General features: G+C 45.2%; 1 protein-coding gene across 1 annotated transcript in view; it reads left to right on the forward strand.

The window, feature by feature from the left end:
• Window positions 1–1,686: 1,686 nt before the first annotated feature.
• Window positions 1,687–25,064, forward strand: part of YWHAG (tyrosine 3-monooxygenase/tryptophan 5-monooxygenase activation protein gamma) — a 32,269-nt gene continuing 8,891 nt past the window's right edge. The window contains exon 1 of the mRNA XM_055292770.2: window positions 1,687–2,058. Coding sequence (XP_055148745.1) covers window positions 1,972–2,058 — 87 coding nt within the window. The 5' untranslated portion in view covers window positions 1,687–1,971. The remainder of the gene's footprint in view (window positions 2,059–25,064) is intronic.

The raw sequence follows: 25,064 nt of genomic DNA on the forward strand, positions 1-25,064 counted from the left end.
CTGGGCCAAAACTCACTTCTTTTTTTTTTTTCAAGACGGAGTCCCACTCTGTCACCCATGCTGGAGTGCAGTAGAGCGATCTCAGCTCACTGCAACCTCCGACTCCCGGGTTCAAGCGATTCTCCTGCCTCAGCCTCCCGAGTAGCTGGGATAACAGGTGGGCACCACCGCCCAGCTAGTTTGTTTGTATTTTTTGTAGAGACGGGTTTCACCATGTTGGCCAGGATGGTCTCGATCTCCTGACCTTGTGATCCGCCTGCCTCGGTCTCCCAAAGTGCTGGGATTACAGGTGTGAGTCACCGTGCCCAGCCTTTAAAAAACTTTTTATTTTATTTTTTATTTTTGAAACGGAGTCTCGCTCTGTCGCCAGACTGGAGTGCAGTGGCGCTATCTCAGCTCACTGCAACCTCAAAACTCACTCCTTACTGACTTCTAGCACACTGTACATATCTCACCTATTTTCTTGGGCAGGGATTTTTGTCTGTTTTGTTCACTACTGTACCTCGTGGCTTAGAATAGGGCTTGGAACACAGTAGCTTCTCATAGATAATTGTTGAATACATAAAGTAAATAAAATGTGCAGTCAAAACTATCGGGCTTGCAGGCATGGTGGCTCACGTCGGTAATCCCAGTACCTTGGGAGGCCGAGACATGAGGATCGCTTGAGCCCAGGAGTTCGAGACCAGCATGGGCAACAAAGCTAGATCCCCGTCTCTACAAAAAAGCAAAACAAAGCAAAAAAACCTATGCTATCTGCAAACTATGTGGAATAATATGAACGAGAATATATCAGCGTGACCTCGGTGGGTATGTATGTCTTAGGAGGGGAGAGAAGAGCTGGACAACCAAGCCCTAGACGCAGCCCAGTTAGACGTGGAGTAGGCTCCTGGTAGCTGAACTGAATCTTTAGCATTCCACCCTGGAGAGGAAGAAGGGGTTCTCCAGGGTCAGCCAGCAGACAGCTGCATCCTTTCTGGAAATCAACCACTGTGGCCAGCCGGTATTTGTCGTTCGTCCATGTTTTCACCTATTCAGGCCCAAGAGCCTCAAGGTGGGGTGGGGGGTTTAGTGGAAGCTCGTAGGGGGAGGAGGTTACAGTCCCCAGGGTCTGGCCCCTTAATTCAGCCATCCCGCGGGCAGGTACCACACTGAGAGTCTGGATCTACAATGGACGCGCCTCCTGTCCTTCCCCCACCACGACCTGCTACGTGATCTCGGAAACAGGGTCTAGGACCGAGGCTCCTGCCCCCTCCTCTCGTAATTTCCCGGAGAATATGGGGCGGGGCGGTGAATCAGCACTCGCAGCGACTGATGCAGCCCTGATCCCCGCCAGGGGTCCCCAGCGGCCTCGGGATTCGAACCACCCCCCGTCCTCCTGCGCCTGCGCGCTACGTCCGCTGGGAGTTGTAGTCTTGACCGCCCCTTTGTCCTTGGTCTCCTCAACGCCTCAGTCCACCGCAGGTTACACTACAACTCCCAGAGGCCCATGCGTCCGAGGCCTGGTGGGGCGGGAAGATCAAGGGGGAAGGGTAAGGGGGCGTCTGGAGAAGCTGGAGTGAGGGAACTGGGGAGTGAAGTGAAAAAAGGGGAGAGTGAGGGCGCAGTGGGAAAGGACTGGGTGCCCGGAAGACGCGCAGTGAGCCGAGCTGGGGAGCCGGGAGTTCTAGCCGCGGCCGGGCCCGGGCGGGGCCTGGGCGGGGCTTGCGGACGGGCGGGCGGGGCCTGCCTTCGTCATGCGGCGTGGGCGGGGCCGCAGGGGGTTGTCCGTCTGTGGCACGCACAGCAGCCGCAGCCGCCTCGCGCCCGGTCCCGCGGTCGCAGCTCCAGCCGCCTTCTTCGCGCAGCCGCCGCCTCAGCCGCTCGCTCCGTGGGTCGGTCCTCTCCGGCACTTGGGCTCCAGTCGCGCCCTCCAAGCCCTTCAGGCCGCCCCAGTGTCCTCTTCCTTCTCCGGCCAGACCCAGCCCCGCGAAGATGGTGGACCGCGAGCAACTGGTGCAGAAAGCCCGGCTGGCCGAGCAGGCGGAGCGCTACGACGACATGGCCGCGGCCATGAAGAACGTGAGTGTCTCCTCCCCTCCCCCCGCCGCTCCCTGCCCCTCCGAAGACGCGGTCCTTGGCTTGGAAGGCTCGGGGCTTCGTCGCCCTGTCGCGATGGCGGGGTGACCGCCCCGTCTCGCTCACTGAGGGGGGTTGGGGAGGGTCCCGAGAGGCGACGGGAACCCGGGCTGTGACGCGGCCTCTTCTCGGAGTCCCCGTGGCCCCGCGGCACTGCCATTCAGGGCCGGCGCGGGCGCGGGCCGGGGCGGGGTCCCGCGAGGATGGACTTGGGAGCGGGGTCTCCGGCCCCCGCGGCTCTAGGGTTGCAGGGGACCCGAGCGGGGAGCCGTGCGCATCCTTTGTGCCCCACTTCCCCCCTCCTCCCAGCCTGGGCGTGGGGGCGGGGGACCGCATGGATGCGGTTCCTCTTTCTCTCCCTGGTGTCTGGGCGGCGCCTTTCCCATTCACTCAGCGGGTCTCCCGGTTTTCCACCTCTCCAGCCCCCCCCCAAATCTTCCCCACTGTCTGTCCCGACACATCCCCGAGAATCTTCCCAGAAACATTGTATAGGGTCTCTTGAAAACCTGAGCTCCGTGATGCAGAATCGAAACCACCTTGCTCACGTTTTTCTTAACAAAAGGCTCTTCTTTCTCCATTCCCCCAAAGCAAGTCCTCCGGCTTTTAGGAAGGGGGAACGTTTGTCTCGCTAGCGTTTTCATTGATCATTCTCAACATGTCATCTCCATTTTATTCCCTAATGTTTTTGTATTGAAAAGGGTAGGTATTGCCTGTAAAATAAAAGGTGATGAATGTAGCTGACTGGTTCGATCCGTGTGACATATGCCGTTTCTTTTTTGAATACAGGCACGCGTCTGTTGAAATTCCTATAAGTTGGGGGAAAAAATATTCTGTCTGATCTGATAGTGCAAACAAAGCCGTGGTGAGAGGCAGTATCAAGTCATTCCAGAAGATTCTGCATTTGTCATATTGCAGAGAGCCTAGACTGGGTGGAGGCTGGGAGGAGTTATTTTAAAGGGGAAAAAGTCTTCTTAAAAATTTTTGGTTGTTAGATGCATCTGAGGCTTTTTTTTTTTTAAGCGAGTACATCTTCATGCTGATGAAAAGAGAATAGCGATCTCCAGTTGTCGCATTTTGTCTGGGTTGCAGATTCCTCCCTGTATTGCACCATTTTGTCAGTAACACCACATTTATCTAATGGGCTATCAACCAGTTTGATATTAGAGGAGGGGGAAGTATTGAACATTATGAAATGAAAGGTAGAAAATTAATCTAATGATTTCGGGCCCCCACTATCTTAATATTTAATTTCCTGCCTTATGTAACAAAGATTTTCAAATTCATCTCCATTGTGAAGTGGATACTGGAGTGTACCTTGCGTGTTACATCTTTTAAATGAAGCATTATTGATATTACAGATCAATTCTTGAATAACTTTACCGGTTCTCAAAAGATGACAATGCCGATACCTTTATATTTAAACCAGCTATATTAACAAAGAAAGGTTTTTGTCTTATTAAAGAAGAGAACTGATTCTGAAATTCGGAATACTGCTGTGGCCACAGTCGCTGTCTTACAAGGTTTTAATGCTTAAATGATGTAAGTTGCACTTCTAATAGGTATCAGTATTGGAAATATCTTCAGTTCGTGTTATTTAGACTCTTCTAATTTTTCCATATTTCTAGTTCCACAGGAAAGCGAGTGACCTCGCACCTATATCCATAGCAACCAAGTGATGTCACACACAATGACACAGAGGCTGCAATGCACCTAAGGGCTGGTAGGGAGTGTGCAAATGGCATTTATCCAAGGTAATGCAGAAATTAGCTGATAAGCCAGGTGGAATCGAGCACTTCATATTCCACCAGATAAGAATTAGTCCAAAAAATAAGGATATCATTTACCCTTAGACATGCAAATCTGTGACCTCTAGCTAGGCCTTGTTCACCCTATTGCTAGCTTTCTCACAAAAGTTTATAAGGTGCTTTTTTGTATTTTTAAACATTCATCTCATTTATTTAAAATATTGGGCAATGATGGAATAAAAGTAGAAATTTTAAACGATAATTTATGGAATAAAAGTAGAAATTTTAAACAAGAATATAGTTTATGACACTAGTGCAGAGATGGGATGTATACTTGTGTTTATTGCAGATAATTAATTTGGCAGGTTTTAATAAAAACCTTAAAAAAATGATGACTTCTACTGAGTCATTTTCAGTTACTAGTAGGGAATGAAAACCCGTTCCAAAGCCTTTTAAGTCGAGATTTGGGAAGTTTGTTTTTTACTAGATTTGTGCTTCTGCTCCTTCACAGTATAGAGGAAAGAACAGTTTGTAAAATAAAAACCTTTTTTCAAATCTGTTTCTTGTGACTTTAAGGAAATAGGCTCTGTCCCTCATTTTCCTCATCTGTAAAATGGGACAATACTTGAAAAAGTTGTGCGGATTCAGTAAGAAATGTAGTAGGTATTCCAAAATGGCAACTACCTGAGAAATGTTCTTCCTGTTTATAAAAGTCATCATGGAGAATTTGGAAACTGCAGAGAAAGAAACCAGTCTTACCACTCACGTGAGCTCTCTTTTAAGGCTGAAATCATCCTGTTGATAGAGGGATTAAAATTTGAGTTTACTGAAATTATCCTAGTGCTAACACTATTGGGATCTGTGCAGAATGGTAGTTCTATGTGGGTAACCAGGACAGAAATACTGTATTGTGCAGTATTTTGAAAAGAAGGAAAGAGGAATGTTAGATCTTTTAAGATAGATGTTTCGTCTTGTATTGAAGGAGAGTGAACACCTAGATGTATCCTACGTATTAGACAATACTGTCTTGTCCTTTGACTTTTAATAGTCTCTTGAGAAGTTAATATTTTAAGTAGGCTACTGGTACTTGCCTCGGGGGGAGAAAAGGTTCAGGATTACTAATTTTGTTGAAGTTACTGAGTTAAGCAGTTTAACTCAATAAGGGGTGGGAGGGCAAAGGTGGCAAAAGGCTATCGTAATTTTTCTAAATCTTCCTAGTGGGATCAATAGACTTTCAAATTCTTTCTATCTTAAATATTCCATTTCCCCCCAGCTCTTCCAGGAGATCAATAACTATTATCACTAATGGAGTAATGGTACCTCTGTAGACTCTTCAGAGGTGGAGTTCTGCCAACCATTATTCTAAGTCATGTGGGTTGAATTGTTCTCTTCTTGGGCGTGGAAAGAATACAGATCATACAGCTTGCCTTTCATGTGTTAGCCTTCACAGTAACTGAAGCGGATATTAAGTGCTTTTTCTGATTATTTTGGAAATCTGTGTGTCTTTTGAATTCTACCGAGATTCAACATGGCGCTAAATGTTCATCCTCATTGCAGTCCTGGATTAACTGCAAACCTTGGGTAGGATTTCATCTCTTGTACTCAGGGAAGCCTTATTTATTAAGCCAATCTCTAAATTATTGAAAAGAGTGAAGGAAACGATGTGTTTTTATCGAGGTAAAAGTTGTGTAACATAACTTTAACATAGTCACATCAGATTGCAAGTGCAGTTGAGTGGCATTGGGTACATTCAGTGTTGCGCAGCCATCACCTGTGTTCAAGAAGAGAGAAAGTGGTTATTTTTAAAAAGTGATGCTGGTCTGGACTACAGCTGGCTGGAATTCAGCAGGCCATTACCTATTCAGGAATGTGTCGATAATGGAGTGCCCACAACAGCTCACAGCCAGCGATAATTATCTATCCCTTTGTCTTCGTTTCCAAGCGTCTGAACTGAAAAAAGGGAATTAGCTTTAGCTACGTTTGTGCTGTATTTCCACTTAAAAAGTTATGGAACTTGAACACTGTATAATGTTCACCCAAATAAATAAGAACAATTTACTTGAAATCTGAGCAAATCGTTAACTCTTTGGGGATTATGGAAATTTTGCTGGTGTTCTAGTTTTCGGCCCCAAGGCTGCCTTTATTATCAGTGATTTGCCGCCTGTGTGGTGGTGGTTTCCTAATGAGCAGGATGCAGGGTTGAGACTGGGGAGCTCCTGCAGCATGAGGCTCTCAACTGATGGGACGCCGGCACAAGACATTCAATACATTGTGGCTGTCAGGAGCTGGATGGGAAAAGTAGTTACTTTTCCCTTCTTTGCCCACTCCCAATATCAGCAGTCCTAACCTTATTTTATTTTATTGTATTTTATTTTAATTTTTTTGAGACGGAGTCTTGCTCTGTCACCCAGGCTGGAGTGCAGTGGACAGTGGTGTGATACCTTGGCTCACCGCAACCTCTGCCTCCCAGGTTCAAGTGATTCTCTTGCCTCAGTCTCCCAAGTAGCTGGCATTACAGGCACCCACCACCACGCCCAGTGAATTTTTGTTGTTTTAGTAGACACAAGTTTCACCATGTTGGCCAGGCTGGGCTCGAACTCCTGACCTCAGGTGATCTACCCACCTCAGCCTCCCAAAGTGCTGGGATTACAGGCGTGAGCCACTGTGCCCAGCCACAAGGACCACTTTCTATGTTCAGTAGTCAAAGGGAAATACCACTTTTAAATGATATAAAACGTTATCTTCTCTTTGCCTTCTTTTGAAAGCTGCTTAGTGTTTTACCAGATATTCCAGTCTATAATTATGTGTGTGTTTGATTGCTTGGTTTTGTTTTTTGTTTTTTTTTGAGACAAGGTCTCACTCTGTCACCCAGGCTGGAGCATGTCACCCAGGCTCACTGCAGCCTCTACCTCACAGGCTAAAGCGATCTTCCAGCCTCAGCCACCCAAGTAATTGGGACTACAGGAGCATGCCACCACACCCGGCTAATTTTTTGTATTTTGTTTTGTAGGGACGGGGTGTTGCCATGTTGTCCAGGCTGGTCTTAAGCTCCTGGACTCAAGCAATCTGCCCATCTTGGCCTCCCAAACTACTGGGATTACAGGTGTGAGCTACCACACCCAGCCAGGTCTATAATTATAATGCAGCTAAATGTTGCCTTTCTACAAAGGCTACCAATACCAGCTGCCTTGTGGCCTCTCCTCTCAGAATTATTTTTCTGTATCTTCCCCAAATTCCATTTTAGGTGTCAGCTATCATTTTGATTAAGTACCAAAACATATTATTTTACTTAAAATTGTCATTTGTAGAAATCTTGAAATTTTTGATATTTTGCTAAAGGAATTTATGAATTTGAGTGGTAGAAAATTAGTTACACGAAAACTGATTTAAAAAATTCCCTGAGTCGGGCACGGTGGCTCACGCCTATAATCCCAGCACTTTGGGAGGCCGAGGCAGGCGGATCGTGAGGTCAGGAGTTGGAGACCAGCCTGACTAACATGGTGAAACTTGTCTCTACTAAAAATACAAAAATAGCTGGGTGTGGTGGCCCGCACGTGTAATCCCAGCCACTTGGGAGGCTGAGGCCGGAGAATTACTTGAACCTGGGAGGCGGAGGTTGCAGGGAGTTGAGATTGCACTACTGCACTCCAGCCTGGGTGACAGAGCAAGACTCCATCTTGAAAAAAAAGAAAAAAAAATTCCCAAAAGAAAGCTTTGATTTTAAGGTAAATAGTTATAAATAATTGGTTTGCTACCATGGTTTTGTAGAAAAAATAAAAATTGTAAATCTTAAAAGACCGTGTGTGAGTCTTTTCTTTCTGTTTAAAGAACTAGTGAAGTCTTAGTTAAATCGCTCCCAGCATTTCACTTGTTAAGTGTGTGTCCTACAGAAATAGATTTTTCTTTACCTGAGTTGAATACTACTAATATGTGCTGCATGGCGTTAAGTTTTGGTTATGGGCCGGGTGTAGTGGCTCACGCCTGTAATCCCAGCACTTTGGGAGGTCGAGGTGGGTTGATCACTTGAGGTCAGGAGTTCAAGACCAGCCTGGTCAACATGGTGAAATCCCATCTGTACTAAAAATACAAAAATTAGCTGGGCATGATGGCGCGTGCCTGTAATCCCAGCTACTAGAGAGAGGCTGAGGTAGGAGAATCACTTGAACCCAAGAGGCAGAGGTTGCAGTGAGCCGAGATCACACCACTGCACTCCAGCCTAGGTGACAGTGCGAGACTGTCTCCAAAAAAAAAAAGCTTTGGTTATGAATAGGAAAGAGAGTGTTCTTACATAATATAGATTTTTAACATAACATTAAAACGATAAAATTATTCCGAATAAAACTCTTGGGCTTCTTTACCTTTGGAAGGGTACCTGTCTTTGGAGAGAGAAAGCCCATTTTGGTGAGTGGGACCCAGGTACCCAGCTTTCCTCTGAGCAGGAGTGTCCGAGCTGGGAGTATGACAGTGACAGCAGTGGCCAGCTGAACGTGCAATGACAGTAGCTGAAGAGGAGTCACTGATCCACCCCCAACCTGCCGCAAGCTGAGTATGAAGAGCAGCTGCCGTGGGCAGGGAAGTGAGGAATGGCTAAGGGAGCGAGGGGAAGGCTTTAAAAAGCCAGATTTCTTTTGAAGCCATAGAGATGATTTACATTTCTTGAGCTGTCTGAAAGGAATTACTCATACGACTCTTAAGTTACCATATTTTAAAAACCCAGATCTGGGAAACAAAATGCCTATGGTGCTGGTTCTTTAAGAATGTAGAAATCAGCTTGAATTTTTTACTGTTTCTATACAGACTGCTTTTGTAGCAATCTAACATGAAGCAGTGAGCATGTCTTTGCAGTGGAGGTGCAACATAGTAGCCATGCAGATAACCCCATACTCATTGGCAGTATGTTTTAAATGTAAGGGCCTGCCTGGCCTGGGTAGGCTAAAGAGCAGTGGTCCCCAACCTTTTTGGCACCTGGGTGGGGGTGAGGGGTAAGGGAATGGTTTGGGGATGAATCAAACACATTGCATTTATTGTGCACTTTAGTATCGCTACATTGTAGTATGTAATGAAATAATTATACAACTCACTATAATGTAGAGTCAGTGGGAGCCCTGAGCTTGTTCTACAATTAGATGGTCCCATCTGGGGTTGATGGGAGACAGTGACAGATCATCAGGCATTAGATTCTCATAAGGACCGTGCAGCCTACATCCCTTGCGTGTGCAGTTCACAGTAGGGTTGGCACTCCTTTGAGAATCTAATGCCACCGCTGATTTGACAGGAGGTGGAGCTCAGGTGGTAATTCAAGCAGTGGGGAGCAACAGACTTCCTGCTCTGCAGCCAGGTTCCTGACAGGCCATGGGCCCGTTGGGGACCCCTGCTATAGAGAATAGATGTTATTATTTTCCAACCTTCATGTTGGGTCTTGTATCTGTGTAATAGAGGTTAAGACTGGAAGTTTTTTCCTACTAGGTTGAAAAAAATGACCCTACCTAGAAAGGCGAGAAGAACAAACAGGAGAGGAGAATACGAACAACAGAAAAGAGCATTCCAAGGCGAGGAACGCTAGTGGGGACAAGGGAGTAGGGAAGGAATATTCTAGAATTGCTTAGATTTTGGAATGCCATGCCTGTTTAAGGGAGTCTGTAGTCTTTGGAAGGCTGTGAACAATGGGATTGACTACTGAAGACAAAAATGTTGGTGGCCTTTCAGGATGCTAGAAATTTCGGGGGAAAATGACAAGAAGAATCACCATAATGATTCACATGCAGGGATATTTCCATCGTGTCTTTTTCTAGTTTATATTCTCTTGCACCTTGCTTTTTTCACTTGACATCATTTCAATGATATTCTGTCGTTATTTTCAGTAGCTGAATAATCCTGTGGATATATCATAATTTAATTATTTTTTTACTTAGTATTTAGGCTGTTTCCAAATTTATATTGTAAATGATATTGGTGTGGGTATAGATGGTCCCTGATTTCAGATGGTTTAACTTAACGATTTTTCTTTTCTCTTTTTTTTGAGACAGTCTCGCTCTGTTGCTCAGGGTGGAGTGCAGTGGCGCGATCTCAGCTTACTACCACCTCTGCCTCCTGAGTTCCAGCGATTCTCCTGCCTCAGCTTCCCAAGTAGCTGGGATTACAGGCACGTACCACCACACCCGGCTAATTTTTGTATTTTTAGTAGAAATGGGGTTTCCCCATGTTGGCCAGGCTGGTCTCCAACTCCTGGCCTCAGGTGATCTGCCCGCCTTGGCCTCCTGAAGTGCTGGGGTTACAGGCATGAACCACTGCACCTGACCTTAACCTGACGATTTTTCGACTTTACGATGGTGCAAAAGCAATAGGCATTCCTTAAGCTCCTCTGCTTAGGAGGGTCATGTCCCCATAAACGAGTTGTATGTCGAGGAGCATCTGGTATCTTTCAGGCACAATTCGTACGTTAAGACAGACCCAAGAGGGGAATTGCTGGAAAACTAGCTAAGAATAATGTTTAAGGTCCTCACTAGTACAGGGTGTTCTTGAAAGTTTTGAAAGATTTGTTTGAATAGGTATTACGTATACATGTTCAGAATTCAAAAGGCACCCATCGCCCTTTGTCCTCTAGGAACGAAAATGAGGTTGAAGCAGGGGTAGGCTCGATGCCAGCTTATTTGAGGCAGGGCCCATCTCCCTTATGCTTCTTTGGAGTGATTGCCTTTTTTTTCCCTTTGACTAATGGAAACTTTCAAACATACAAAATAAAGACAAATAGTACAGTAACCCCCGTACACCCAGCTTCACCATTTTTCAGCACATCGGTCATTTGTCTGTATTTTCTTACTCTTCTGGCCCCCTCGGGGATTATTTACCAATTTGGAAGATGGCTTTTTGGAGACAGTCTCGTTTTGTTGCCCAGGCTGGAGTGCAGTGGTGCAATCTCAACTCATTTCAACCTCCCCCTCCTGGATTCAAGCAGTTCTACCTCAGCCTCCCCAGTAGCTGGGATTACAGGTGCCCAACACCACGCCTGGCTAATTTTTGCATTTTTAATAGAGACCGGGTTTCACCATGTTAGCCAGGCTGATCTCGAACTCCTGACCTCAAGTGATCCACTTGCAGGCATGTTTTTGTTTTTCATCGTTTGCTGGCCATGTAGAAAAAGACTTCAGATTTTTGGAACTTGATCTATTTATTGAGGAAGGAAAAACAATATGGCAGAACTTCAAAGCTATCATTAACAGATTAAAATTTTAAAACTTACATAGAATATATTTCTACTGACATTATTTGGAGCTGTGGCATGTAGATTCTCAAAAACGCTGAGTGAATTACAACTACCTCTTACTTTCATTTTTTGGTGCCCTGTTGCATTTTGATCTTGGTTTTCTCTGTTCGTCATCTGGCTGTGTGTGTGTGTGTGTGTGTGTGTATTAATAAATGTGTGTGTGTATTAATAAATTGTGTGTGTGTGTGTGTGTGTTAATAAATGATGACCAAAACGCGTCTGGACCGCAATGGAAAACTTACGGTACTTTTTGGTATGAATTTTTTACATCTGGTCTCTAAATTTCTGCATTGACTAAAATCTTACTGGGAAGAAGAGATTTTTTTTTTGAGACGGAGTCTCGCTCTGTTGCCCAGGCTGGAGTGCAGTGGTGCGATCTCGGCTCACTGCAAGCTCTGCCCCCTGGGTTCACACCATTCTGCCTCAGCCTCCAGAGTAGCTGGGAATATAGGCGCCCGCCACCACGCCTGGCTAATTTTTTTGTATATTTAGTAGAAACGGGGTTTCACCATGTTAGCCAGGATGGTCTCGATCTCCTGACCTCGTGATCCACCCGCCTTGGCCTCCCAAAGTGCTGGGATTACAGGCATGAGCTACTGCACCCGGCCGGGAAGACGAGATTTTTTAAATTGCACACTTAGATGAAATATTGTAATATAGTTTGATGTTTACTGTCACTTTGGGAAGCATTTTTATATACTTTTCCCATTTAATTTCACAACAGTTTTATAAAGTGATAGTCTTCTGATTTTAAAGGTGGAAATGTTTAATTTGCCTTAAGATTTTTTTTCAAAGTCTAAGGCTCATGGTTTGTAATCCCAGCACTCTGGGAGGTGGAGGCAGGCGGGTCACCTGAGGTCAGGAGTTTGAGACCAGCCTGGCCAACGTGGTGAAGCCCTGTCTCTACTGAAAATACAAAAATTAGGCCGGGTTCGGTGGCTCACACCTGTAATCCCAGCACTTTGGGAGGCCTAGGTGGGTGGATCACGAGGTCAGGAGATTGAGACCATCCTGGCAAACACGGTGAAACCCCGTCTCTACTAAAAATACAAAAAAAATTAGCCAGGCGTGGTGGTGGTCACCTGTAGTCCCAGCTACTCGGGAGGCTGAGGCAGGAGAATGGCGTGAACCCGGGGTGGCGGAGCTTGCACTGCACTCCAGCCTGGGCAACAGAGCGAGACTCTGTCTCAAAAAAAAAAAAAAAAAAAAAAAAAAAAAAAAGCGGGCATGGTGGCATGCACCTATAGTCGCAGCTGCTCGAAGGCTGAGGCACGAGAATCACTAGAACCAGGAAGACAGAGGCTACAGTGAGCTGAGATTGTGCCACTGCACTCTAGCTTGGACGACACGCTATCTCCAAAAAAAAAAAAAAAAAAGTCTGAGGCTCTTGTTTTAAGTTTTTGTTTTTTCTAGAAAAAGGGTCATGGGTAAAGTGGATACCAGCTCTTGTTTCAATTGATCTCTTTCAATTTTAGCATATGTTCCATTGCTTGCAGATGCATGGAAAATCCTTTTAAACTACTGCATATTTAATAATTTTTCCATTGGTTAACCTTGAGGTGGTGGCGTGTCATCTAGGTTTAAATACAGAAGAACTCATTTCCTTTAGGACAGTTGAAAGATGTATTACTCAATACAAGTGTAACCCAGTTTCTTTTAGAAAACATCATTTGATCCCACGATTGCAGCGTGTTTTTTAATGTCATTTAACAAAGGAGAGCTTGAGATTTTTAACATGAGGTAAGTGCTGTAGTTTTGCTGTTAGAGTCTTAGAGATATTGCCAGGAGGCATGAGGGTACCACTCAGAACCAAATGGAAGCAGATACCTCACTCAAAAGAAACAGATCTGGCAGGAAGAGAAAACCTTTTGTATCGCAAATAAAAACCAGAATAATATGGTTTTATGTGGAATTTGCAAACTGGAGTTTGGAGCATGTTTTGAGGATGTGGGTGAAGATCAAAGGAAGAAAAGAGGTGCTAGTTTTTTATATTGTGTGTGAGATATTTTCATAGACATTTGAGTGTTTGTTTGTTTTCTGAGATGGATTTTCCCTCTTATTGCTCAGGCTAGAGTGCAATGGCGTGATCTCAGCTCACTGCAACCTCCACCTCCCAGGTTCAAGTGATTCTCCTGCCTCAGCCTCCCAAGTAGCACACGCCACCATGCCCAGCTAATTTTTTTGTATTTTTAGTGGAGACAGGGTTGCACCATGTTGGTCAGGCTGGTGTTGAACTCCTGACCTCAGGTGATCCACCTGCCTTGGCCTCCCAAAGTGCTAGGATTACAGGCATGAGCCACTGTGCCCGGCAGACATTTGAATATTTGAATGTAAGCATTTGAATATTTTGTAGACATTTTAGGCAGGTGGAAGAAATAAATGCACTGATCTAAAATCCTAGGAAAGATACGGTTGTGATGAGAGTCCTGTTGAACATCTGTGGGGATCTTGATTCCACAAAACAAGTTGAAGTAAGCCTAGGGTGCTGTGCAACTGGAGACGGACGTTGAGTTCACACTAGTCGTCGGGGAGGGTTTCCTAGAGGAAGTGATGCCTGCGCAGTGTCTTTGGGGGACTTGAGGGAGGGGGAGAGGTTGGAGGAAGGAATAGCCAGGCAGAGGGCATAGGATGCTTAGTTGCAGGATGGAAAAGAAGAACTGGTGGCATGATTTGTTTAGTCTCTGTTGGTGGCATTCAGGGAATGCTGTGGTGGTGCGCTTTTGAGGGAGTAGCAGGAAATGAGTTGAAAGAGGTTAACAGGAACCAGTTCATGAAGGGCCTTCTGGAGTTTGTTTCTTCTTAAGCCATGGTGAGTCTCTTCAGGCTGAAGAGGACCATAATCTAATTTTTGGTGTGGAGAGATCCCAAGCAGCAGTGTGGAAACTGAGTAGGACAGTGAGGCAGAGCGAGGGGAGGCTGAGGAGTAGATTGTCGGGCCTAGTCTTCAGGGACCTGGACAAGAACGGCGAGGGCAGGTTGCAGAGGCAGAAATGGGTGGCCAGAGATAGAAGAAGAGGAGGAGAAAATGGTGGAAAAGATGAATTCCGGTGTTCTACTGAATTTGAGGAAACACGTAAGTGGTGACAAATTAACTTGGCTACAGGTCAGTTTGACCGGCATTTATAACAGTGCCTGGCACAGTGTAAGCAAAGGAACATTTAGGATCCACTAATAACCAGGCTGGCCTAACAGCGGCAGAATATAATATCCTCTTCCCTGGTAGAACAGACATTCAAGAGGGAGCCTTCTTTGTATCCATGTGTGTTGGAACCATGCAGAACAAAGGTCACCCAGAGAAAAATGTAGCATCTATGTCACAGTGTAAAGCGCTAGGGAGTGGTTGGCACTTAAGTAGTGACTGGAACGAGGAAGGAAAGACCAGGAAAGAAGGCTGACAAGGGGAGGAGAGCCTCAGGAAAGAGTGGTCATCAGGGTTAGATGCCTCTGTGAGTTCAGACTTAAGATGAAGACCAAGAGCACTGGATGCCTGGAGTGGGAAGACAGTGATGACTGTGTAGGGCTGTGGGGTTGAGGAGGGAGTGAAACATTGAAGAAATGGTAACAAGTGTAGACTTAATTCCAGAACCTTGATTTTGAAAGAACCAGGAAGAGGTGGGATTGAAATGCATGATTTATTTTTTATTGTATTTAATTAATTAATTTATTTATTTGAGGCGGAGTCTCACTCTGTAGCCCAGGCTGGAGTGCACTGGCACGGTGTCGGCTCCCTGCAACCTCCGTCTCCGGGGTCCCAGTTCAAGCAATTCTGCTGCCTCAGCCTACCTAGTAGCTGGGATTACAGGCTCGCGCCACCATGCCTGGCTAATTTTTGTATTTTTAGTGGAGATGGGTTTCACCATGTTGGCCAGGCTGGTTTTGAAGACCTCATGATCCGGCCACTTCAGCCTCCCAAAGTGCTGGGATTACAGGCATGAGCCACTGCGCCCGGCGTCATTTTTTTAAATGTTAACTTTCACTGTATGTTAATGGGAAAGAGTAGGAGAGGGAGAATAGAAGAATATAATAGAATGACCAGTGGGAATCCATGGAGGGGGAAGAAACATCTTTTGTTGGCACTCAACAAAGGAGGCAGTGATAGGTGCAGCTACTTTTGGAAGAAAGGCCTGGCCGAGTACGGTGGCTCACGCCTGTAATCCCAGCACTTTGGGAGGCCGAGGCGGCTGGATCACAAGGTCAGGAGATTGAGACTATCCTGGCTAACATTGTGAAACCCCGTCTCTACTAAAAAATACAAAAAATTAGCTGGGCGTGGTGGTGGGCGCCTGTAGTCCCAGCTACTCGGGGGGCTGAGGCAGGAGAATGGTGTGAACCTGGGAGGCGGAGCTTACAGTGAGCCAAGATCGTGCCACTGCACTCCAGCCTGGGCAACAAAGCGAGACTCCATCTCCAAAAAAAAAAAAAAAAAAAGCCTTAGGATAGGCATAACTAATGGTCACGTTCCTCTATGAAGAAGAGATGGCAATAACCTAGGATTGCCAGGCGATTTGTAGTGATTTCAACCTCTAGTTCTCTCTCAGTGTCCCCCTCCCTCACCTAAATCTTGGCTGTGAGAGTGGGAGGAGGGGCAGGGGTTTGGATTTATCTGGGTATTTTAGGGATGGTGTAGCAGAAGGAGAAGACAGTGATATGCCTGCAGAAAGAATGGAGTTGCCGGGTCTCCATGAACCTTGCAGGGAAGGACTAAAGCCTGAAGGGAACGTGCTGAGAGAGAAAGGACAGTATTCAAGAGTAAGTCTTGTAGGTAAGAATGGGGACTGGGAGGTTACAAGAGTTTGACTAAAAGTGAATGATTCTGTATAAGGTCAAGAGTGTGGTTTGGGGTAAGTTGTCCCAATTGATGAGTTCAACTAACGTTTATAATTCATTTTTGAGAATAGCCTTGGGATAATGGAAGTGGTAGAGGTCTGGACACAGATAAATAACCCCATTTAAAGTGAGCATGACATTGATTCCAGGAGAAATTGTAGAAGCAAAGATCAGACCTGAAAGAGATTATCATGTAGGAGTCAATATGGGTGTGTTTAAGAACCTTTTCAACTAATTTTGATCAAACTAATTTTGGAATAGGGTTTTTGACTGCCAGCCATGGGAGTGCTGGAACATAGTATATCTGGATTTTTTCAAGGCATTTGATGAGGTGTCTTCCTGATGTGGAGTTAGGTGAGCTGTAGAGGCATGTCATGTGCCCTAATCATTAAAAATGTTTTAACAAGCCTAATTCTGAGGTGGGCTGATCACCTGAGCTCAGGAGTTCAAGACCAGTCTGGCCAACATGGTGAAACCCTGTCTCTACTAAAAATACAAAAATTAGCCAGGCGTGGTGGCATGCACCTGTGGTCCCACATACTCGGGAGGCTGAGGTGGGAGGATCTCTTGGACCCGGGAGGTGGAGGCTGCAGTGAGCCAATATCGCACCACTGCATTCCAGCCTAGGCAACAGAGCAAGACTCTGTCTCAAGAAAAAAAAAAAAAATCCTAATTGTTTACTTAAAGTCCTGTACCCTGATGCCCAGATTCAGCTGTTCCATTACACTTGGTGCAGTTGTTGCTGAACAGTAACACTTGCAGAGAAAGATAGATCTCGGGCTTTGACTGACATCTCAATAGGAATTGAGTATGATTTGCTTTTCATAAGTCAGTTTAGTTTGGAGCTGTGAAATACAGTATTAGTGTTTGCTTGTCTCAAACTACCCCAAACAAATATTTGTTAATTCTCACAATTTAACACTGGGTGAACTGCAGTGGCCTCACCCACAGTCTCTCACCTCCCGGTTAACCCAGGCTTCTTCATGTGGTGGTGGAAGGTCCCAGCAGCGAGTCCCAACTCACAGGCACTTTTCAAGCCTTGCTTATCTCATACTTGCTCAGGCTCCGTTAGTCAAAATCAAGTCACATGACCAAGTTCAGATTATGGAGGTAGAGAGATACCCCATCTGTTGATGGGAGTAGCTGGATTCATATTGGAAAGGAGTTGGGTGGAAGGAATGACAGAGTCAGGAGGAATTACTAGGACCCTTTTTGAAAACAGTCTCAGCTGGGTACATCATGTGAAGATTGATGTCATTCAGCACACTTACAGAAGTGACTGTTAAGGTACCACCATGATTCATGGGTGATGCTGATTCACATGGCCAAGCCCAGATTCTAGGGGTGGAGTATGAGTGTTATATTAATGTGAAGAAACAGAGAGAGGTGTGATGGGAAGAGTCTAAGTCTGGTGGCCGGGGTATCGAGAACTCACAGCGGGGTTCTTCTGCTTCCACAATATGCGCATTCGGAGCAGATGATCCTTTGCTGATGTGGAGGCCGTCCTGTGCATTGTAGGGTGTTCAGCAGCATCCCTGGCCTCCACCCAGTAGATACCTTAATAAAGCTGATTTTTAAAAACGGCTGCAATACACCATAGTTTACAACAGCTTTTACACATAACAACCTAATTTTTTTTTCTTGAGACAGAGTCTTGCTCTGTCACCCAGGCTGGAGTGCAATGGTGCAATCTTGGCTCACTGCAACCTCTGTCTCCTGGTTTCAAATGATTCTCCTACCTCACCCTCTCAAGTAGCTGGGATTACAGGCGCCTGCCACCACTCCCAGCTAATTTTTGTATTTTTAGTAGAGACGGGGCTTCATCATGTTGGCTAGGCTGGTCTCGAATTCCTGACCTCAGGTGATCCTCCTGCCTCGGCCTCCCAAAGTGGTGGGATTACAGGCGTGAGCCACTGCGCCTGGCTGGTTAATTTTTTTAACAGTTTGATTTTTTGGTGGGAAAGTCCTCTCTCCCCGCCACTTCCAAATCAGATCTATGGTAAAACTAGTAATTAATTAGAAATAGTCACTAATTTGTTTGATGAGTTCAGAAAGTAGCCCAGCGGAGCTTCGAAGCCCAATACACTAAATAGCAGGCTGAAGGGTATTGATAAGCAGGAGTGCATTGAGGGGAAGATTGGGACAGGGATGGAAACAGTGAGTAAGGTTAGAGAAGACTCTAGGATATGAGAACCAGCCTCGCCAGTTTCAAAAATGCATTCTGGCTCCCAAGAGAGAAAAATCTTGAGGCCAGCAAATGGCAGTTGTAGGGAAATTAGCAGCCTTGATATGAAGAAGTCAAGTACTTGTTAACCTCTGAAGGTGGAATTCAACCAAGTTCTCACAGGAGCGTGCAACAGAGGGTCAGAGACCATCCTTCACCCAGCAGGGTTTGTAAGAGGGAAGGGAGTACTGGTTTGGGGAGGAATGTGTGGATTATCTGCATTTCAGAGTGAGTTGTCTTAGTGTGTTTCTTCTTTTGACTTTTTCCTCCGTATTGGTGGGATCGAATGCTTCATAATGACAGATACCCATGGCAGGACATATAAATTTCCTGTCCTTTTTCATCTTTCTTTTATGATAGCTGTGCATAAATCTAAACAAGCCCTTTCGTTCACCTTTTTGGAGAGGATATTGAGAAATATAACCTGCATTACATTACTAGATGTTGGTAGGAGGTCACAAGAGGAGGATTAAATGTAAGAGCCAGAGGTCTGTGGTCCATTACAGTGAGTTTTCTCTGTGTAAGTCCATGTATTAAGCATCAAGTATTTCGAATTTTGTATTTCAAACAAGTGAGCTGATGATGTTTGATTGCTGGTGTGTGTGAGAGTGCTATATAAACTGTCGTATAGTGCAGCAATTTTTCAATAGCTTTGTTGAGATACAGTTTACATACCATGCGATTCACCCATTTAAAGTGTGCAATTTAATGGTTTTCAGTATGTTCAGACTTGCATAACCATCACCACATTCTAGAACGTGCCATCAACCCAAAAAGAAACCCCATATTGGCAGTCATTCCCCATCACCTCCCCTCCCAACCCAGCCCTAAGTAACCACTAATCTGCTTTCTATTTCTATGGATTTGCCTACTCTGGACATATTATGTAACTGGAATCACACAATATGCGGTCTTTTGGACTGACTGCTTCCATTTAGCAAAATGTTTTTGAGAACATCGGTGTAGCATGTTATCAGTGCATCATTTGTCTGTCTAATATTCCATTACATAGATCACACTACATTTTGTTCAGCCGTTCCTCATTTGATGGACATTTGCATCGTTTCCACCTTTTGGCTCTTAGGACTAATGTTGCTGTGAACACTACAAGATTTCTTTTTTTTTTTTTTTTTTTTTTTGAGGCAAGAGTCTTGCTCTGTCACCCAGGCTGGAGTGCAGTGGCGCCACCTCAGCTCACTACAGCCTCAGCCTCCTGAGTAGCTGGGATTACAGGTGCGAGCCACCATGTCCGGCTCATTTTTGTATTTTTAGTTAGAGATGGGGTTTCACCATGTTGCCCAGGCTGGTCTCAAACTCCTGACCTCAAGTGATCTGCCAACTTCAGCCTCCTAAAGTGCTGGGATTACAGGCATGAGCCAGCGCTCCCAGCCCCTGTACAAGATTCTGTATGGGCTAGGTGCAGTGGCTTCCCCTGCACTTTAGGGGGTTGGCGGGGAGGGGCGGGAGGATCACTTTGGTGGCACATGCCTGTAGTCCCAGCTACTCGGGAGGCTAGGCTCAGGCAGAAGGATTGCTTGAGCCAGAGGCTGTAGTGGGCCCTGATCATACTACTGCACTCCAGCCTGGGTGACAGAGTGAGATCCTGTCTCAAAAAAAAAAAGAATTTTGTGTGGACTTATGTTTTTATTTCTCTTGTGTATATCTGGGAGTGGAATTGCTGAGTCATAATGCTGCTAACGAAACATTTTGAGAACTGCTACAATTCTTAACCTAGAGAAATAGATATGCATGGTTCCCATCTGAATTGGCAAGGGGTAGGGCTGCTTGAGGAGAGATTATTATAAAAAGCCTCCCTCCTTGGTTAAGAACTACTTGTATAGTGGAAAGCATGTGGGATTTGGAGCCAGTGTATTTGAGTTCTGTTCTTCAGCTCTGAGCCTTAATTTTCTTTAAATTAGGAATAATGATACTTAATCATAAATGATTGTCTGGAGCGTGAGGAGTTATAATTTTGTTGAAAAATCCATTTCTGATCACAAAAGTTTATTAGAAAAATATGGACTAAATGGATACTTTCTTAACATGATAGAGAAAAATACAATTAAACCAAGAGCTGACATTTAAGAATGAAACCACTGGAAATAGTTCCATTGAATTCAAAACAAAACAAAAAAATTCTCACAAACATTATTGACATTGGCCTTGTCCAGGTAGTATTGATTCAAGTATAGGAAATTGTAACTATGGGAAAGGACAGGTGACATTTGGAAACCATAGGTTATTTTTGTAGAGAATAAACTGGAAAAATACTAGAATTGATTGTTAGTGAAACAGGGCTGATCCATACAGTCGCCCCTTGCACAATGTGTGAGTTAGGGGCACAGTCAAATCCCATGTGTAACTTTTTTTTGTGTGTGTGTGTGTGTGTGTGTGTGTGTGTGTGTGTGTTTTGTTTTGTTTTGTTTTCTGAGATGGAGTCTCGCTGTGTCACCCAGGCTGGAGTGCGATGGCATGATCTCAGCTCACTGCAACCTCCGCCTCCCAGGTTCAAGCAATTCTCCTGTCTCAGCCTCCCGAGTAGCTGGGATTACAGGTGTATGCCACCACGCCTGGCTAATTTTTTGTATTTTAGTAGAGACGGGGTTTCACCCTGTTGACCAGCCTGGTCTCGAACTCCTGAGCTCAGGCAATTCACCCGCCTTGGCCTCCCAAAGTGCTGAGATTACAGTTGTGAGCCACCGCACTTGGCAGAAAATATTATTAAGAAAAGCATAAGAGAAACTACATTTACTCTTCATTAAGTGGAAGTGGGTCATTGTAAAAGTCTTCATCCTCATGGTCTTCGTGTTGAATAGGCTGAGCAGGAGGATAAAGAGGATTGGGCTTGCTGTCTCAGGAGTGGCAGAAGTGGAGGAAAATTCACATGTAAGTGGATTTGTGCAGTTCAAACCTGTGTTGTCCAAGGGTCAACAGTATAGTATGTATTCTGTATATTATTACTAACCATATAAAGGTTTCCTTTGTTCTTCATTGTATCTTTATCATTTTTATACATTATCGTTATTTTTTTTTTTATATTTTTTTTGAGATGGAATCTTGCTCTGTTGCCCAGACTAGAGGGCAGTGGTACGATCTTGGCTCACTGCAACATCTGCCTCCCGGGTTCAGGCAATTCTCCTGTCTCAGCTTCCCGAGTAGCTGGGATTACAGGTGTGCATCACCACGCCCAGCTAATTTTTGTATTTTTAGTAGAGATGGGGTTTCACCATATTGGCCAGTCTGGTCTGGAACTCCTGACCTCAGGTGATCCACCAGCCTTGGCCTCCCAAAGTGCTGGGACTACAGACATGAGCCACTGCGCCCGGCCTATTAACATTATTTTTATACAACTAAGTTAAAACACATAGAAAGCAAAGAAGTGTGGTTTGAGTTTGTTGTATACATCCATAAACTGTTTATATAAAATTACTGGCTTTGGGCTTTTCTGAAAACTTGGCTTTCAGGATTGGCTTTAAGCTTCAATTGTAGGTATGAATAACAGGGTAAATTGTGGAGAGGGTTTGTTGGAATAGGTACTACTAGTCATTGGTACAAAATTCAACCTAGTCAACCTTGACTGCTTCCCAGCCAGTATGGCTTTCAGACCCTTCTAGAAATGCAGTGTGAATGCACAGATGATTTTTAGTGCCATCTAGAATTTTGTCATATGCACATGACCAGTGGATACGTGCCTGTTACCCACACTGTCACCTTCACAATGAAGCCTTGGCATTGTGATCGGAGAACAATTCACAGAATGAATGAGGTTGTGATCGGAGAACAATTCACAGAGTGAATGAGGTTGAGCATTTTTCCTATTGTTTTCCTTTTCTCCGTTCCTTTTGCGCCCATTTTTCTGTTACTGGTTGATCTTCGAAATTCTCCGGAGGTTTTTATGTATTAGAGAAATTAGCCGGTTCTCCGTGGTGTTGCAGTAGTTACATCATCAGAGACTCTTAGCATAGAAGAAGAGCACAAGATTTGCAGCCCCAGGGCTGGAGTTTTTTCTGCTCTGTGGAGTGTTAATGAGGTGACTCTGGGGAAAAGTCATGTTATTTCTCTGAGTCACACCTGTAAAGCGAGTGTAATACCCGCCTTGTGGAGTGGGACTTGGCGCTGTCAGCCAAACCCAGGCCCTCACCCAGCTCTCCTCTCATCTGTGAGACCTTGGCTTGGCCTTGGGTAGAAGTTTCATGACTCTGAGGTTGTTCCTCTTCCTCGAATGAATGTTTCCCTCTGCACAATTTTTAGCCAGGGTTATTGCTGCTGAAAAAACTAAAGTTGTTAGTTCCTAATTAAAATTTTCTCCAAGTATTCCATGCAGTTTGCTACGTTAAGAATACCTCTGTGACTGATACTCCAATGTGAATAAGTTGTATTTTCTCTGTGTAGACTGAGTACCTTGAGTACATCCCACTAGTGTTTTGTGTCTTCACGTTGTGATACAATGTGATGTATATACTAGATGGTCCATGGATGCTTGATGAATTAATTATTTGATAAGTTGTGGTCATTAAGCATATTTTCCCTGGTCACCAGACCTATAGAACATGTTGTATCAAGTTTTCTGGAATGAATGTGTGTTGAGAGTCCCCAAGACTGCCTCCAGGCTTGGTGATGTGCTGGGACTCAGCAAATACTTGTACTCATGACAGTGGTTTTATACTGGGAAGTATGCAAAGCTCAATTAGCAAAGGGGGTCGGGCACAGTGGCTCATGCCAGTAATCCCAGCACTTTGGGAGGCTGAGGCGGGCGGATCACTTGAGCTCAGGAGTTCAAGACCAGCCTGGCCAAACATGGTGAAACCCCGTCTCTACTAAAAATAGAAAGTTTAGCTGGGTGTGGTGGTGGGCGCCTGTAGACCCAGCTACTCAGGAGGCTGAGGCAGGAGAATCACTTGAACCTGGGAGGGAGAGGCCACAGTGAGCCGAGATCACACCACTGCACTCCAGCCTGGGTGACAGAGCGAGACTACATCTCAAAAAAAAAAAAAAAAAAAAAAAAACATTAGCAAAGGGAAGAGGTGCAGGAGATGAAAATCAGAGGAAGCCAGGCACAAGTTTTCAAGAGTCCTCTCCCAGGGAAATCACGCGGGATACGCGTCATTATTCCAAGCTGTGACAATATGTGAGAAATGCTGTCTACCGGGGGTCTCATTAGAGAGCAGCTGGGGGCTGGTCACTTAAGTACCCTCTGTCTGCCTAGCGTATGTCCAAATCCATATTCCCAGAAGGAAAACAGGTTTAACATAAACCAAATCGTTTGTACCAACAGATTGGCGACAGTGAGCCATCTTTATCAGGGAATGGTGGGAACCCTCCCTAAACCCAAGTTCTCAGATGCCAGCCAGAGACCAGCCTTGTAAGCAGGCCTTTCGAAAGACAGCACACTCAAGCCTATTATGTTAACTCTTCTGCACAGAAGGGAGTTCACATTTGAGGCATGTTATTTCAGATACATAAGGTTATTTTCACAGTGTTTAGTTGATTAGTAAACATAGGTTGTCTTTTGAACGAGTTGTGATGAAGGAGAACTGTGTCCCATCCGTTTGCAGTGGTTTATCCACTATCTGCACGGTGTATCCTTAACATGGACATCAGCGCACATCCTGCACTTAGTCATGTCATTCTTTCTGTTTCTATTTAGCACTCACTGCATTTCTCTTTTTCATGGCCCCTTGGCCCTTTCAGGTGACAATATTCTCAAATTCTAGGAGGACAGAAAATGTAAGATGGAGCCAAGTCTCATACCTAGCACTTGCTAGGTTAAAAAAAAAAAAAAAAAAAAAAAAAAGGGCCGGGCACGGTGGCTTGCGCCTGTAATCCCAGCACTTGGGAGGCCGAGGTGGGTGGATCACCTGAGGTCAGGAGTTCGAGACCAGCCTGGCCAATGTGGTGAAACCCCGTCTCTACTAAAAATACAAAAATTTAGCCGGGTATGGTGGTGGGTGCCTGTAATCCCAGCTACTTTAGAGGCTGAGGCACGAGAATCACTTGAACCCGGAAGCAGAGGGTGCAGTGAGCATAGATCGCGCCATCACACTCCAGCCTGGGTGACAGAGTAAAACTCTGTCTCAGGGAAAAAAAAGAAAAAACAGACTTTCTTAGAGCAGTTTTGGGTTCACAGGAAAATTTAATGGAGTTCCCGTATACCCCCTGCCCCACACAAGCACAGCCTTCTTCCCTCAGCAGCCCCCACCAGAGGGGTACGCTTAAACTGCAATTAATGAATCATTATCACCCAAGGTCCACAGTTTACAGTAGAGCTCACTCTTGGTGTTCTACATTCTGTGGATTTGGACAAGTTTATAGAGGTGTGTAGCCACCACCTGAGTATCACACAGTGTAGTTTCATTGCCCTGAAAGTCCTGTGTGCTCTGCCTGTTCATCTCTCCTGGCTTATTTTTTGGATGTGAACTTCAGTTCTTTGTAGAGATTTTCAGTTTTATTAAATCAATGTGTTGGGTGAGGTGGTGCATGCCTGTAGTTCCAGGTTGAGGCAGGAGGATTGATTGCTTGAGCCCCGAGGAGTTATTTAAGAAGATTAAAAATGCAAAGTTGCATTCATAACTTTTTTTGGGGGGGGTGGGGGGTGCTTACATACAGCTCTGTTGCCCCGGCTGGAGTGCAGTGGCTCCATCTCGGCTCACTGTAACCTCCACCTCTTAGGTTCAGGTGATTCTCTTGCCTCAGCCTCCCGAGTAGCTGGGATTACAGGCATGCACACCACACCCGACTCATTTTTGTATTTTTAGTAGAGATGGGGTTTCACCGTGTTGGCCAGGCTGGTCTTGAACTACTGACCTCAAGCGATCCGCCCGCCTTGGCCTCCCAAAGTGCTGGGATTACAAAGGTGAGCAGCTGTGCCTGGTCCCTACCATTACAATGT

The sequence above is a fragment of the Symphalangus syndactylus genome, chromosome 9 (genome assembly GCF_028878055.3).
Source record: "Symphalangus syndactylus isolate Jambi chromosome 9, NHGRI_mSymSyn1-v2.1_pri, whole genome shotgun sequence".
Lineage (NCBI taxonomy): Eukaryota > Metazoa > Chordata > Mammalia > Primates > Hylobatidae > Symphalangus > Symphalangus syndactylus.